General features: G+C 35.9%; 1 protein-coding gene across 2 annotated transcripts in view; it reads right to left on the reverse strand.

Annotated features, from left to right (window-relative positions):
- UBE2W (ubiquitin conjugating enzyme E2 W) overlaps window positions 1-18,391 on the reverse strand; it is a 33,459-nt gene that overhangs the window by 8,497 nt on the left and 6,571 nt on the right. For both annotated transcript variants that reach the window (XR_011324048.1, XM_069779531.1), the window contains exons 2-4: window positions 6,573-6,664; window positions 2,777-2,879; window positions 78-233 (exon numbers count right to left, since the gene is read on the reverse strand). Coding sequence is in view for 1 of the 2 variants with exons in the window: in XM_069779531.1 (XP_069635632.1) it covers window positions 78-233; window positions 2,777-2,879; window positions 6,573-6,664 (351 nt within the window). In the remaining variant the exon portion in view is untranslated. The remainder of the gene's footprint in view (window positions 1-77; window positions 234-2,776; window positions 2,880-6,572; window positions 6,665-18,391) is intronic.

The raw sequence follows: 18,391 nt of genomic DNA on the forward strand, positions 1-18,391 counted from the left end.
GAAAAATCTCACTTTGCAAAGTAGAAAACTATTAACTTTTACTTATTCTACTCCAACGGTGCTAAAAAAGCCCATACCTTTTCTTTGCAGCTGGAAAGCATGCTAATAATGCTAAGACAAACAGATTGCACTGAGAGAGCTGGAGACCAGTCTTCTGTTAGAATGGATAAACAGATATGACCATTGCTATAAACATGAGGATGAACAGGAATATTGTCTCCAGTAAACATGACCTAAAAAAAGAACAAACATTACTGTAATTTATGTTCCACATTTTAAATAATTGTATTGCTTTGGGGAAAACAATATCTTATTTAACAAGTGGATCTGCCATCTTCACTTACATTAAATAATACACTTTACCATGTGAGGTTCATTAATTTTTGGAAGCTATTAATTGAAATGTAAAATAAAACAATGGAAGCCTAAATAGCTAGTGAAGATGAAGTTAAATAAATGGTTATATGTAGGGTTTTTTCTATGAATATTTATACAGCATAGAAAAATACAAAGGTAACAGTGTAAAGACATCAAACTAAACTTTTTGTATCTTGCGGCCTCAGTCTCTCACGTCCTGAGGAATACAGTTGCCTAGTCAAAACACTGGATTTTAATGATTTCATGAGCCACAATGTTATACACCAGGAAACACAACCGAGATTCACAAATAAGTATTTCTATAACCTGGACACCATAGAAATTAAGTTCTGGACAACTCATCCAGGTTCCAGCATAAAGAGTAAAATGCATCAATCCTACTAACTATAAAATAAAGGACTTGTACAACCAAAGTATGCTACCATATAGGAAATATTTTTAGATCAGTATTTCAAAGGGAATATATTTTTATTTGACATGGATGAATATGTAAGAATAGCATTTAGAACCCTCACTCCTCTCTATTAAAAGATAATATCACAGTCAAAAAAAGGTTAGAAAACCAATTTTGACTATTGCTCTTACATCAAGTTTTTGTCAAACACATAGTTGGCTCAGGACCAACGGAAATGGAGTAAAAGTGAAACCTTTGTAGCAGCATTATCCTCCTGAGCTCCTTACCCAACATAACCACTGTCAGTAATCTTTTATGCAATGACACAATAAATCTCTACCACTCATAACCATAATACCCAGAAGCCTCTTAAGTGTTTCCTAAGTTATATAGATATATGTATGTGTGCAAATACGTATACATGTACACAACACACTCACCTCATCACTGACTACAAGAAAGAAGCAACACCATCATACAGGAAACTAAAATTAGAGAGCTTAACAAATGCAGATAGGTTTCTAAGGCAGTACAAAAACTGGATGCAGAATGATCTTTCATGGGTCTTTAGATTGGTATTTCTTAAGCACTGAAGAGCTTACCTTCATAATCTAGTAATGTATCTCACTTCTAACTATCATCTTCCTTTTATAGGAAAACCAGAACTTGGCATGCTAAGTAAAAGTATGCACACTATGATAGACAATATACATTTAAAGGCAGAAAACAACCAAATGATTAAGCAGCAGAAGTGTAAACTGCCAATTCACAATAAGTAGATTTGCAGGAGAGAGAATTATGACCCAGAGGTTTGTAATATAGAATGAACCACCCACACAGCAGCATTTGTATAATGGAAATTCTAGCCATCTACAACAATCAAGTATCCAGTACTTAAATTCTTAATTGTCTTCTGTGCTAAAAGTCAGTGTACATGTACAGATCTAATTTGCTGTTTTACAATAAATTGCACAGAGCCACACACACAGGTTGGATAATGAGTACAAACAGTACATACTTGGAACCAAATGAAAGTGGCTACTCTCTTGTGGATGACCTATGATTAGTTCACTGCAAACCTGATGAAGTGCAGAAGTACAGGTGGCCAGTTTGTTCCTTAAAACCTAAGACTGAAAAGTCAGCATTCTAGGTTTTAATCACAGTACCTAAAAACATGTCATGTTTATGGTTTAAGTGTCTCTCTCAGCTCCATGCTTCAGTCTCAACACCAATGAGAAAAGTGTCAGAGATCATTCTTGGAACTTTGAGCTGAAACAGACAGGATAAGAATAAGGCACTCTTGCTTTTCTTCTTCCTTTTTCAGAAAAGCGGCACTGATAGCTGAACACTACTCTTACCAGCCGTGTTTTGTAACATTTCCCTCGGGTAATGGAGGGATGGATGTACAGATCTCATTCTGCAGCCTAGTAGTATTGCTGTCCCTTCAGTTCTTTACATTGCCATGAAAGCAACACAGTATCTCACATCTCAACTGTAACCACTAGATTTATAGGCCTCTCAAAGATGTCATGTATCTATGAGAATCCCTACCAAAAGAACAATATTGCTCCAGCTGTATGAATATGAATAATGGCAGCAGGGAAGATGCAAGAGGCTTAAAAACAAACTAGAAAAAAAAAAGTTGGAAGCAAAAAGAGAGGGGACAAAGAAGCAGTTTGTTGTTTACTCTACTCCTACACCACAGTAAAGGGGATCTTCCCACTTTACCCTGTGTTGCTCTTTCACATGATATGAATATCAACCTCAAAGAAGCCTCCAGTTTACACTGCTCTTTCATCTCCTACGAAACCAAGTAGATTGTCACAGCACTATACCTCACTGCAGAGTCATTTTTTAAAAGAAAAGGCATCTGCACAATGCATTTAATACAAATTAAAGTAACTAAACCTCACATTAGGATATGGGGATGATACTAATATTCAGCATGTGTCATGCAGCTATAACCTAAAGGTAGCGTTAAGCAAGAAGGAAGAAAGCGGTTACCTGAGGCGAATCAAAAGGATACCGACTACTGAACTTAAATAGAAGTTGAAATTTCTCCCCTTCATATAGTGTTCCTGGAGCACCTTCCATGTCTACAATCCACCTAAGGAATGGGGAAAAAATTGTTAGCATTGTGGACTGACAAGTAATTTTACTCCTGGAGCACAGGACTAATCAAATCAGTTACCAATCACAGCCCATTTTTCTAAACTCTCCATTAGTATCATAACCATCACAAAGGTGAGTAACACATCAAATCTACATTTGAAAGAAAAAAGCTTGGTATTTTACATACAAGCATTGATATTGTGCAGCAAATTATACAAGTAATTATGACTTGAATTCAACACAGACTCATCAGTTCCCAATAAAATGACTGTTAATGTGGGACAACAAAGCTGAAACAAAGATCTGTTCCAAAGTTTATTTCTACACAGAAACAAGCTTGGAACAAAATAAACTACTACGCATTCTCTTTCACGTTGTTTTACTTTTCTGTCAAGGAAATCATCAATACAGTTTATTAAAATAAAATCTGTATCCAAAGGGGAAGGACAATGCTCCTCTTGCACCTACATCTGTGAAAAACTCAGAAATTAAATGGTATATAACCTGGCAGGCAATGGAACCAAAACTGGAAAAGTGAATAGTATAAAAAGGAAAAGGTCACAGAAAATTAAAAACAAAACAAAAAGGATGATTTGCAACTGTAATAAAGATAACACCTCAACATATCACAGTATTTTTTTTTCCTCTGCTTCTGCTCCTTCCATCATAATAACACGGAAGTAACTGACAGGTGGAGTTGGCAGGGGGTAGCTGGGTGTGAGTTGTTTATTGTTCTTGGGTTTGGGTTGGGTTGTCGGGGTTTTTTTTAATCCAGTCAAAAATAGATGCTTTGCATATTGTTCGACACATACAGCAACAGTCTGCTATCTAGCTTCTGTCATTCTGGCATTCTATTGTTGATCACTTAATACCATCCTTTGCAGCATAACTTCCCCATTTTTGTCTTTCACCCTTCGTTGAGTTTTACACATTTGAGCAACACAATAAGGTAAAGATTCAGCAAGAGACTACAAAAATACTCAGATAAGATTTATATCAGACTCAAGTGAGGCAGCCAAGATTTTTCAGAACAGCAGCGTGTTCAGAAAAGTCAACATCTCCTCCAGTTGGCAGTCCTGATGACCCTATTCCCAACCTCTCCATCCTCATATCACATACACTCTCCCCTTGTATTTAAGCCACGCACGTTTTTATCTTGCCCTCTATTACTCTTTTTTCTACTGAACTGCTAGCTGTCACACTCTTCAGAAGGAATGCATCTTCAACAGTAGCATGGTGATGGCTGTATCAGTGTTCCATATTTTAATTTTGTGAAGACTCTTTTGATTTAATCTATCTGTACCCCAGACCACTTATCTCTTCTTATGCCTCCTGATTTTACATTTATACACATGGTGCGCCAATACTCTTCAGTTTTATTAGTCCTTGCGATCCAGAACCTCCACTTTCAAGTTTTTAAAATAGTTTCATTTACTAAGTAGAAGATAATTCTGCCTGGACATTGCTCCTTTTATGGTCAAGGAATCACTAGAACCCATCTTTCCTGTGTGCTTTACGGTTTAGCCATCTCAAATTTCTAATCTTCGTGTATTTAAAATACATGATTGCTTAACATTTCAAACAACCCAGTTACATCACGGGATCCAATTATTTTATTTAACATCTTTCAAATCCAAGCTTGTATTGCTACACAAATCTTTACTGCACCAGTTCAAACGGCAACTTGATTAATGAACTCAGAACATGCTACTTGGCACCAAAAAACCACAAAGATAAAAAATACGATATTATTCATGACAGTAAGCTTCTTAAACAGTGACAATTCCAAAATCTAGCATGACAGCAAACAGGAAGTTTTTACTTGCAAAGTATTGAAAAGTATAAAAATTGCACATAGCAGAAAAAAACAATAAGGTAGTACTCTGGGAACAGAGACATTCTAAGAAAAATGGAAATCCACAAACAGAAAAAAAACCACTCAACAGATATTTTTTTTCCTTTTACATCTCTTCATCTGCTGTAAACTTTCACTTCACAGTTGTTTTTTGTTTAAATGAGTGAAAAACACTTGCAATATTAGACTGAGTCCCTTTTTCAGAAAATGTAAGTATCTTGCTTCCAAAAGAAAACCCAAAGTAAAGCAAGAAACACAAGCTGTAATTCACAATTGTACAGCAGTTTATTACTATTTGTACCAAACTCTGGAAGGTGCTATTTCAATTTGATTCAGTCATATGCATCTGCATGAAGTATCACAAACCCCAGCATCATTTAAAAAGCAATAGCAGTGTTTAACTCAGTATATACAAGGCTCAGAAAAGCCTCACGTAACATGGTCTGAGTGCCACCACCAAAAATGCAGATGTATCATGGTTTAACACCGGGCAGCAACTAAACAGCATGCAAGCTGCTTGCTCATTCCCCCCCTGCAGTGGGATGGGGGAGAACTGGGGAGGAAAAAAAAAAGTAAAATTCAGGGGTTGAGATAAAGACAGTTTAATAGGACAGAAAAGGAAGGGATAATAATAATAATAATATAATGCAAAACAAGTGATCCACAATGCAATTGCTCACCACCTGCTGACCGATGCCCAGCCAACCCCTGAGCCATGGTGCCCCCCAGGCAACTCCCCCCAGTTTATATACTGGACATGACGTAATATGATATGGAATACCCTTTGACTCGTTCGGGTCAGCTGTCCTTGCTGTGTCCCCTCCCAGCTTCTTGTGCACTCCCAGCCTCTGCTGGCAGTGAAGCGTGAAAAGCTGAAAAGTCCTTGACTTAGTATAAACACTGCTTAGCAACAGCTAAAACATCAGTGTGTTATCAACATTATTCTCATCCTAAATCCAAAACCCAGCACTATAGCAGCTACTAAGAAAATTATCTTTATTCCAGCCAAAACCAGGACAATATGTGAAGCAACATGAGAAGACAGCTCTATGTTACGTTTTTAAATTGATCCATCAATCAATAATACAGTCCAGAATATACAGCCTGAGATTCATACTCTCATAAATGTTTACATCTGCTAAGATTTTTTTTTAACATTTCTCTAAAATTAAACTAAGAAAATTATCTAAAAGAAATATCAACACAGTCTAAATATTTTGACTTTCAGTCAATTAAAATAATAATTTAAATTAATACCAGGAACAATCTCTGTCCATTTCAATGGACAGGACACAATATTTAACCATGTTTCTCCTTCTGTTTCACTAATCACAGAAAAAACTACAGCAGGAAGGAAAGTGCAGAAAAACATACTTAGATAAATTTGCTCTTTAAGAAGTTTCTTCCACTTGCTTTAGAGAAAGAAGGTAATGGAAATTAACAGCTACGAAATATACTCAATACAAATAATGTAGAAACCCTAAATCAGCTACTCCATTATTTCAGTAAATCTACAGGGGTTTCACAGGTCACTAGCTATGAAAGATTGTTAAATTATTTTATTCTAAAATATGCAGAAGGTTTTACCAATTGACATTTTGTTAGACAGTAAAATGCCTAATAAAAATTTAATGAATTCACTATCCAGTTCCTAAGAGTGTCCAGCACATTACTGCAATATGCTCATTAAGTAGAACAACGTTTCACTCCCTAGACTAAAAACAAAAATGCAGAATGTTACTTGGAATAAGTGGTGGAAGTGGCATGCAGAGAACTTCTAATTACTTACGCTTTTCAGCTTGATAGCAAAAATAAAATAGAATGTATACTTACTGCGTAATTGAATTTTGTACACTCTTTTCATTTAGAGTCATTCCTGGAGGTGGATCATTTTGCAATGCCAATAGTTCTTTTTGTAATCGTTTCTATAAAGAAATTGTATAGAATATTTTAAATATTAAATAAAGTTCAACAATAAACATGCACACTAAAGTACACTTCATTAACTAGTAAAGGTGAAAGGAGTTTTATTTGAAAATTTAAATATAAAGTGAAATTGAAAGGTGAGAAAGAGGGAAGACTCCTAGAAATTAAACTGAAAAGTCACAGGCAAAAAGTCACAGGCTTTAAACTTACTTTTTTGGTAAAATGGAACAGCACTTGTATTTGTAACAGTGCCAAGTGAAGAACTGTTGTGATATGAAATACACAGAGGTATCCAGGGTTTTGTCATATTACAAAGATGTCAGTCAGAGCTCTACATCTATCAATGAACATTTCATATTCCCGATAGCATCAGATTTACAATTAATTCTCCAAGATTGTAACAGTAAACTCTTCCTCCTCCAAGTAATTTAAGACACTTCTATGTTGCATCTGTGCAAGCTTTTGCCTTGTTCTAAGCCATCCCAGAGGACAGAACACAAAACTAAACAAGACTATGTGACTTGCAGATCATAAACTATTTTATAACTTTATAGTAACCGTATCTTAGAGCCTACAGAGTCATAGTATTTAGAAAAGTGTTACACCAGTAGCTCAGGTAATTCTCACCTATTTTGACAGGGATAAATTGGTAACTGCAACCAGCTGCTTCTATGTAACGACCAGAACTGTTTCTTACAATGTACGGAGCAAGGGAAATGCAACCTCTGTAAAGTGCTATCATTGGCACCGCTTTCAGAGTGTATTTTCTCCATATAAACAGTTACGCAACATGTTTTGTCATCTCCAAGATATCTAGATAACGGAAAATTCAAGGCTTTCTCATTTCTTACTCTCCTTTTTCCTGCCAACCATTTTAAGGTTTACCACTTACCAGTCCACTTCCATCATCCCGCTCATCAAAATGACCTTACCCTCAAGAGGAATAAAAATATATAGTTTGGGGCTTAGTATCTAATTTTGATTCAACATACAATTTTTTAAAATGTAGGTTTATCATGCATTTGTAGCTGTTTCTTACTAATTTTCCAAACAATTTTTCTGGTGCTTAGTAGAATTTTAAAAAATCCACTGGGGAAAGTAAAGCGTTCATTTGTCAACATAGAAGTGATTCAGTATCTCTTTAATACCTTTGAAATAGGACTACAATAAATTCAGACACACAACTCCTAAAGAAAAGGCCCCCATACATTCACAATTTACATTTCAAAATAACTTTGCCTCCATCAAGCAGCCCTGAACACTTGCTTCGAGCTTCTATTTTGAAAGTTCCTACCTTGAACACAGATACACACTTTAAAAGTCTTTTATTTGCAAGCAATTAAACAAATATGTTTTGAAGTGAAATGTTGTCATAAAAGAATTTTAAAGGCTGTTATAATTGGTGTACAGATATAAACAAATTGAAAAAACAGTGCTATCATTTTCATAAGAAAGCTATATACATTGCTAATACAGTGAAAAACAAATTAGATTCCTAGTATTCATCTTTTGCTTTATGCACAGTTTAGGAAAATTTCACATTATAAACACCAGTGTTTAAAACCACTATTATGAATTAAACTGCAAAAGAACAAAGTTCCAAAACCATTTTACAAATCCTTAATTTGAGTGGCAGAGATGTTTTGAAGCCAATTCTCTTTCTGACACTTTCCAAGACCACCATCAAATAAACGTCAGTGGTAGTCAACCTGTGTATGCCTTGTCATACAGATCATCATATTGACAAATATTTTAAAAGTTCAGAGATTAGAACCTTATATAAGGGAAATTCAATCTCTTTCTCTTAAAGAGGAGATTTAGAAACTTTAGGTAAAAAATAGTAAAGAACAAATGTACTTAAGAACAGCAAATAATTCAGTACATCCATTTGCTTATACATGTAGACAAACCGTGCAACTGTCTTTATAAAAAAAGGAGCCTAAAATCCATTTTAAAATTAAATTAAAACCAGCCACATTAAGGTATCAGTATCTGATCAAAGACAGTAATTTGAAAAGAGGAAATTTTCTTTATTCTGTATCCTACCAAAAATCCCAAATTACCAACACTTCTCATTTCAAGTTTGGACCTTTGGCCCTTTTCTCCAGCAACCGTCTTTTCAGTCTAATACAGTCTCAGTCACTTTTTTATCCATCTCACCAGTTCAAAAATATTCTGACTGCTTCACAGCTTTTCAGTTCTCACATATAATATTTATGGTTCTTTCTAAAAAAAAAAAACCAGTAACTCAAGGGGAAGAAAAAAATGTAAAACGTGTACTTGATCAGCAGTGTACCACTGAAGCACTCTGTTCCTCTGATCTTAAAACAGTTACTCACACTGTCATGGGGGCCTGCCCACTGAATGCAAATAAGACATACAGACAACACATTGCTTCTCCTCAGTTGCAATACAAAATATATTAAGATCAAAAAATGCATCCCAGAGAAATAACAGCAGATACTATTTACACTTTGGGTCAAAAGCATCACAGTAAACAAAATCATATTTTTAAAGACAAAAAAGAAATTATCTTTTCTAAGTTAGCCAGTTCAAACAAGTATCAATGTAAGTTCAGTCTGACCTGTATTTGCAGCTCTCAGTGAGAATATAAATAAAAAAAAGATATCCATGTCATTCCCATATAAAGCTGAAAAGAGCACATTCAGTAGAAAATGGATATGTTATCTGGCCATTAAGCCAAAGAAACTCAGTAACGTAAGTCCCCCAGAAAAGCAAGCCTATAACATTGCTAGTGTTGTAATGAAATGAAAGCAAACTTTATCAAAGAAACTTATCACTGTGAAATAAGGGAATCAACAAAGAAAATTGACTATGATTAGCTATTATGCGTACAAAACTCCAGTGTAATTCTGATTAACAGTAAATTCCTAGGCAAAGCTCCACACTGGAGGGAGAGGATGCAGAGGTCAAGAAACCCACAGCTCTTCTGGACTTGTTCTTCATTCAGAGCAATATCCCAAACAGGACCAAGTATCAGCAAAAGGCATTACTTCCTTCAGCTTTACTGTAACCACTCTAACCCTGTCAGCTGTGTCCTCCATTGTACTATGCCCTGATGGATTTCATGTATCTCAACATTGCTCCCCCTAAGGGTAAGGCCAGGAGGAAAAAAAAAAAACAAATAAAACAAACAAAAAAACCCAAAACAACACACACACAAATGAAGTGGATCTCACCCCACAATTGCAGGCAATCAGGACAGAAGACCAACAACTGCTATTAGAGATGGCACAGAACCTTTTCATTTTTATTCTCTCCAGCTATACTGACTATCTTGGATAACTTCCCTTGAAATTAAAGGACAAAAATATGATTTAATAATAAATTCCTAGGTTTCTCCAGTCCCCATGTCAGGAGCTCTGAAAGTCTTAGACAGCTCAAGGGGAAAGAAATGCTTTTAAAAATTTCGTTAAGTATTACTCTAGCCACTACAGAGAGAAGCAAGGCAAAGTCTTTACACAAAGATAATTATTTCTATTGGACCAACTGATACACGTTTAAGAAGGGGTACTGGTGGGAATATAAGCCCTTATTTGTTTTTTTCCAACTGGAATAATAAAATATACTATCTATTTTACAACACCCTACTATTCTGTTAACCATGCCATACAAGTTAATCATACCTTATCTGATGAACACAGCTGGGTATCTTTAATAGGCTTTCACCACACATTTTCAAAATTTGGTTTGTTCTATCAAGCATCAACTCAATTATTTCTGTACAAACTAATGAACAGCTGCCTACAGACCTTTTCCAGAAGACGCTCGAGAGTACTCTATAGCAAATGTAACAAAATTGTAGAGGGCATCATGGCCTACTAACCAGAACTGATCCAAATACTGAATAATTGTTTTAAGAGAGGGGCTAACCAATATTTCAAAAATTGTCTTCTAATCAACCTCTCTGGTCAATGCATTCCAGTGTTTGACTACCCTCCTGGTATAAAATGTTTCTTTTGTATCTTACTGGAATATCTCACATTCCAATTTGTGTCTGTTGCCCCTTGTCTTCCCACTGTGGCCCCATTTTAGGTTGTAGGCATCAGCAAGATCTTCCCTTTGCCTTCTCTTCTTAAGGCTGAAGAAATCCAATCTCCTTGAACATCATGTAGTTTAGCTCCCAACCATCCTGGTGGCCATCTGTTGGACTCACACCAGCACATCCATGTCTTTCTTCAACTGGGGGTTCCTAAAGACAGTACTCCAGATGTGTCAGAGTGAGGGGAAGAATCACTTTCCTCAAGCTGCTTGCTACATGCTTGCACACACAGGCCAATATACAACTAAGGATATGCAGAAAATTTGGAAGATACTCTCCAAAGATACTATGAAGGACTATTTTTTCCTTCCTCTCTCCCTTAACACAACTTAAAGTAATTTGTCTCATTAGTACACAAAATTGGATTATCAGGAGCCAGATGTAGTTTTAGAAAAAAAAAATCTTAAATGAAGCCCTTGAAGGCCAGATTCATACAGTTTAATTAGGAAATTAAGCTCTTGGTTACCATAGTAATTCATAAAACATCTAAAGTTTAAATGTAACAACTTGAAATTAATTCCTCTTCAGTGTTTAACAATATTTGTACTGGCTGACCAAAGAGGTTACAAAGAACACTAATTTTCTCAGAGTAACACCAAGTCTAAAGACTACTGTAATATCACGCACAAATCCAGAAACATGCACTCTTAGCTTCAAGATAATTATGTACTTTTAAAAAAACATGACACTGATATAAAAAGCCCACACACGTTATGTACAAAAGGCACGCTGCAACTCTTAAGTTTCTGAAATTAAGCATTTGAAAAGGAACAGTTTCAGGAGGAAAGCCTTCCTTGTATTTGACAGCCATGAATGCAGAAAACTTTTTCTGGCACAAAATTCTTGAGAATTAGCAGCAACATACATAGCAGGACAAAGTATAATGGATTAACACTTTTCAGACAATTTTAACCACCTCATTTGTAGAATCTTATAAACTTAGGACTTGAAGATACCTCAGGGAAGTCACCTCCCCAATCTTCCTAACATAAGCATAGATCAAAGATTCTTAAAATATCCTTGTAGTTAAAAGCCTTTAACATTTTCCACATCACCCTATCTCTTGCTTTTGTAATTGGAAGAATTTTCTTCACAATAAGAGATCTAGGTGAGTTGAATAAATTATGTCAAATTACTTCTCTTACTCTTCATGGATACAGAAGAGAATTCTTTTACTTATTTCAACTTATTTCTCTCCTTTCCCAATCCTTACTAAACACAACACAATTCTTTCAAGCCAATGCAGACTGCACTCAAAATACCCTTTAGTAGGTCCACTCAGCTTGACAGAACCAAATGCTCTCTGTCAATCAGAAACCCAGTTGAAACAAGAGTGATTTTACTGCAATCAAACTGCAACTGTGATACCTTGAGAAGTGGTCTTTGCGGTTAATAAAAAAAGAATCCAAGAATCCACCAATTTATACATTTCTCTTGTGTGCTTATTCAAATGTCACAATAGCACAAGCCAGAAATACTTGCACAGTCAGAATACAGCTACTGCTTCTCTTTCACAATAGTTACTGCACAATAAGAGGAGAAAGTCATGTTAGTTCAATGTGATCCATTTTGGCTACTTTTTAGCTAGGTACTCACAAGTTAATTGTCCATTATATCTTACAGGTGTCAGAGACTATTCGGTCCAGTGATTTCCAGAAGCCACCCTTTCACACAACAGTACAAGAATAAAAATAGTACTTATCTGGAAACTCAAAGTAATTGTCAAAAACCCCAGATTCAGTTGCTTAAACACTTAAAACAAAACAAAATCAATCCACACAGCTGAATTCTAGTGACCAAAATAATACCCAACACCTAAAAGGTACTGAATCTGTCCTTTTTGCTTGGCATTATTTGTTGTTAATTTAAGTAACTGTATTATCTATTCTTTGCTTTCCTTTTCTATTCGCAGGCTCATCCCTTTCTTCATCTTTCTAGTGATTTATAAAAACCTTTCTTAATGCTTTTCTAATCTGCTAATATAAAACAATGAACCATGGGTAGATTTCACTCATATGCTTGTCCCTTTCTTTCATATTGAGCTTTAGCTGTAATTACTTATTTTCACTTTTCTGTTTTGTACAAAGCCTTTTCAGTCTTCAAGTCACTAAATAGATCCTCATGTAGCCATTCTGACTTTTACTATTATTCCTATATTTTTTCCATATTGAGACAGCTTGCCACTGTAAATTAGTATTTTCTTCTGGAAATTTGTAGCCCTTCAACACTCTTAATTACAAGGAGTCCTTTATTTACAGATCTCCAGCTATGTTGAGACATACATATCTAAAGTCAATACCATTATTACTTTTGCTTTTTTTCTTACCATGAATCAGGAATACCATTTTTTTTTTTTTAATCACATACTCAGGTTCCTTTCAGCCTCTCAACCAGCTCCTTTAAGTCAAAATACAAGCTAGTGCAGCCACTCACTCCCACAATAACCTCCAAACAGATGTTATCTATACATTAATATGCTCTTGGGTGCTCTGCTTGCTGGATTGTTCTCTTCACATCACAAGACCATCTTTCCAATGTTTCTGCTAATCCATCGTAAGATTTCATATAGAAGCTCCCTTCCTGCTTCTCCACCTTCTATTTAAAGAGACTGCAAAAGAAAACATGGACTGCAATCATGGAGTTATTTACGTAAAGGGGGAATAAATGAAGCATGCATAGGCAATCTTAATTTGATCTTTTCCTTATTTTTGAGAGAGGATTTTACACTTAAACATTCTTTTAATACAACTTCCCAATAAACCAAAACTAAAAAGTATCAAATTAGCAAAACCATTCACTACCTAGAGGGAAACAGAACAGCAGGGTAGGAAGATCAGAAACCCAAGACTGCGTAACAACACAGTCCTTCAACTGAAGGAATAACCAGCTGCAAAAGGCAAAGAGTAGTGACATAACCAGTAGTTTACAGAAGTATTTTCAAAAAGGTGGAAGTCTTTGAAACCAAGATTACTGAATTCACCTTTACAGGAAAGGATGATTCAAGGATGAAATCAAAGAACACAGCTTAACGCTGATCCAAACATTAGTTCCAAAAGAAAGTTTATTCAAGTAGTTGAGACATGACTGACAGCAATGGCTTGTATTCTGTTGTTAATTCCATCAATTAGGATTTGTGCAACCCTTTCAATTAACCTCCACAAATTTTCTAAAGTGTCAAGCTCATAAGACTTCTCAAAGCATATGGAGCAAAGAACACAAAATTAACTGGGCGTCAGTGGAGTAAAATTCCTCCTGGCTCCCCAGACAGCTCACAACAACCTCCATCATTTCAATCCTGATAGATGGCACTCACTGTCTGTCATGGTTCACGTTAAATATATCTCTGAAGCCAGTAGCTTCTAGCACCTTTGCTAAACAAAAATACACATTCTTCTTTCTCTGAACTGGCACGTCTTATGTGGCAACCTCTGAAACTGGTATGGAAACATCTCAAATGCCACAGCTAAATTCTCACTTGTGTTGATTCCTGGTGAATCATATAAAGAAGCAGAAGGCAGGGCAGAAGCATATAAAAAGATGCGATTTGTGAAAAGGTGGAGAAGGTAGCAATTTAGTACAGGAGGAGATTTGGAAGTTGGCAAGATGAGTATTTCGGAATGCATCTCCTAGAACCAGTTAGTTTGGTTACTGTGCACCATTGAGCTAGATGTTTTATCTCACATGAATGATTATTAACATAGAAAATTATTCCACTGGTCTCCATATCCCTGTCAACTACTTCAAAAGGATATATGACAATACTACTTCTAAAGCATATATGACAATATCACCATCACATTCCCCAAACCCAGGGATCTTTTTTCTGATTCTACCACAAACCCATGGACAGACAGGTAGACAGACAGACTTTATCCACAATCCCCCACAATGCAACAGTGCAGTCAAAGGTATTTTCCTCCCCCGCCATGAAAACTTATCTAGCTCTTGGAAGGTATGCAAAAATTACCTCTCTCAATGCCTTTAAAAAGCAGTTTCATAATATCAGCTGTCTATTTCCAGTTCTAATCCCACTGTCAGAACTCTTACAACAGCTTTGCCTCTCCCTTGGAAAACTGGAGCCTACAGAGTTAAACTTTAACAAAGCTACATGCAAACAAAAACGTGTACAGTGAAAAAGCAAGGCACCCTTAGTTATAGGCATCACTACCAAGTATGAATTACGTACATAAAGCTGAGAGCAACTAAGGTAGCCAATTAATATTGTTTCAGTTAACATATAATTCATAACTGGAGTAGGCAAAGCATACATACACTATTACATTGGCTCTGTTGATTAGCAGTAAAATATTAACACCATAATCCAATAAAGGTCAACTGTGTGCCCATACTCCTGGCTTATTATCTCCTCAGAGCTGAAAATACAAACTCTATAAAGGGTAAATGATACAAAGAAAATAAAACTGAAGATCAACGTATACATTTAACTGTCTTATCTTTGCAATTCTTAAATATTCCACTTCTTGGTGTTTCAAGAAATGCTGCACGAGATGTGCAGTGTCTTAAAAGGGTAATATCTTAAATGAGTAAACTAAATTATGAGCTATCTTAGTCAAATAATTTACCTATGAACAACCCTTAATATAGACTTCAAAGTCTATTTTAGGGACTTTTTTTTTTTTCAGAGAAAAAAAAAAGTAGAGAGAGAAAAGCTGAGCTGATTAAACCAGAAGGAGATTCAGTACCAGACAGGATGTATTAAGGGCAGCAATAACAGTTTGGCAGAAAACAGCTGGGCATAAAGCAATTTTTCTCTACCAGTAGAGCAGAAACCTATGAGTAGAGCAAAAAGCAGAAAACGGGCAAACAGCTTCCGTTCCTTTCTGCTGGAGGAAATGTTCCATCACCACACCTTCTTTCACCACTAAAACAAGCTATGACGGGCAATTAAGCTGGAATGTGGTGGCCTTTTCACCTGGAGTGGTAGGGACTCTACTAGCCATGCTCAGTTAGGCAGTATCGTGAGGATATGAAGAAACTGAAAGATGGAACAGCAACTTCACAGACTAGGAAGCATGGGTGTCCAAAACATCTGTACTTGAATTTTGTTAGAAACCTTCTATTTCCATGCACTCAGATTCCCCTCTCTTTGTTGCAATGATCTAAGAACCGAGTGGCCTTCCAAGGCCAAGCCTTCCTAGACACTGTAAACTCAAATCTTAATCTGGCTTGGAGATCAAAGAGGAAGAAAAACTCACTCATAAATAGTTAAAAATCAAAAATTAATCCCAGAGGGGCTCCACTCGTCTCTTTTATGCTGGTAAAGCCACTGCACCCTAGAGAGACCTAACAATATTTCTGCAGTAACTGCCAATGATTCTCTTCCACACCCAAAGATTTAAATGTACCCAGAAAACTCTGTTAGCACAAAAGCACTGTCAGTACTATGATGAAGTCCTGGCAAAGAATTTACATTTCACTTATCAGCTACAGGCTGTCACCTCCTCCCCCATTCAAGTTACAAAATATTTCACAAAAAACATCCTTTGTTTTGTAGAAGTTTTTGCATGCAGGATACAGATTTTTTTTTTCCAAGCACTCCCTCACTGAATGGAGGCAAACAGTAACCCTGTACCAGAATAAGAGAAGTTGTGAACAGGCTGCAACAACAGTGTTGTTACACCACCACCATGTTGATTCATAAGCAAAGCTGTTACTAGTCTGCTAGTACAACCTACTAGCCTGAGAGAGTAAGACCAGTAACAACCCTATTTTCAGTATTTTCGTTCTTCCATTCACACATTTCTTACTGAAAAATATCTTAAGTCCAGAATATGAAGTTCTAAACACTGGGTAGGTAGTCTTGCTTTTCAAACAAAACTTCTCTACAGAAAAAGAAAAAAAACCCCACACACAAGATTTTTAACAGTGTAAGTATTGCTGGAACTGATTGCATATTACTCTCTAACTAGAAATCTAACTTTAAATACCAAAAAGTTCCCAGAAGAGAAACAAGGTAAAGATTAAAAATGGTGATATTTAGGAAAAAGCTACCTGCTACAGTCCATCTTGCTACCTAAGGAATCTAAAGAAAATATGACAGTTCCTACAAATTAAAAAAATCCTTTCCTTCCTAATCAATCGGGTCATTCAAGAAAGCCCCTGCAGAGTGTATCCCATAACTCAGGTGAAATCATTCGGCCCAGACTCCCAAACTCACAAGCTATCCAGACACTTGATTATCACAATCCTGCATGAATTTTTCCTAATCAAAGTTCTTCTGGTAAGTTTTAATCAAGGCCCAGAGGAGGAAAGAAAGATAATTGTCTGGACATGCTCAATTAAAGCTTCAGCAGGACACATAACAAAACAGCTTCACAAAATACTCTGTACATAAAAAAATAATACCAGGATTTGAATTTGAAGAATTGTTTTTCAGTTTTATCTATTTTTGGCTGAATATCAGGTTTTCAATCTGTACTGAGAATGCAGAAGCAGATTAGTCTCCTCCTTCTCATTTCTAATAAAACATGTTAACATCTGGCAACCCAGTTTGAATGTTATTTTCCCAGACCAATCCATACTTTAAGTTCTGAATGTCAAGCATTTTGTACATTTCTCTCTTTTTAAAGGAGCCAAAAGGCAATACATGGATCTTTTAACAAGCTACTTACAAATAAGTTTCCACCACTAATGTTTTGTTCTTTGAGCATTTAAAAATTTCATTAGGTTGGGGGGGCGGGGGGAAGGATTGTTGATTTCTCAGCTCGATAACAGAATATTATCTTCACATGCTCCAAGATATTCTAAACTATTTGACTGGAAGGTCAAGGCAACAGAGTTCTCTTCTAAAGGGACTAATATGCTTGACTTAAACTCACTAAGAGACAAGATGAAACTGAAATCGGAACTACAGTATAATTAAAGATCAGTCAATAACTACACACACAAAACACTCTGTACTCCAGAGTCTGAAAAGCTTTTTGCCAGATAACCAAATTTTTTTACAATGAACCTGTCATTTTAAAGCAAATTAAGTGAAATCCACTAATAAAGAATAAAATGAAACTGACAGCTAGTCATCTGCTTCATAAATAGAGTCTTCAAATGTACCAATGCCCAGCACAAGCCTCACACAGCACTAAAAAGTCAAACACAAATAATTTTATCTTTTAAGGACAAGAGTCTCGCATTATTTGAGCTGCTTCAGTTAAAGAAATGAATTTAAGACAACAGCAAGGGCTGGCACAATAAGGACAACCATATATCTATCAGGGAATTTCTCATCCTTATAAAAACCGTTCCAAAGGTTGATAACCAAGATAAAATCCTGTATTCTGACAAAAAGCCTTTTGGAAAGAAAAGGGTCAAAATCTTGGAAGTTGTAAACTGCAACAAGATTTAAATACTCATCAAATCCATATCCCTAAACATGACAGGGAGAGAATTTAACTTAGGAAACCTCAATCCATTCAGTTTCCTTGTCCCTTCTCATTATTGGCCAACAATTTCTAATCAAGAAGAAATAAATAAATCTATGTGAATAAGTAGTATCAAATTCTATGAAGCATTTTAGTCTGGCAGACCTTTAGAGACAATATTTGCTATACTCTCGTAAACTATTATCACCATTTATTGATATATATACAGAATTTTCTTCTTGAGGCTGATCAAACAGTATTTTTAATTAAGTTGAATTAAAAAA

The sequence above is a fragment of the Haliaeetus albicilla genome, chromosome 3, assembly GCF_947461875.1.
Source record: "Haliaeetus albicilla chromosome 3, bHalAlb1.1, whole genome shotgun sequence".
In the NCBI taxonomy this organism is placed as follows: Eukaryota; Metazoa; Chordata; class Aves; order Accipitriformes; family Accipitridae; genus Haliaeetus; species Haliaeetus albicilla.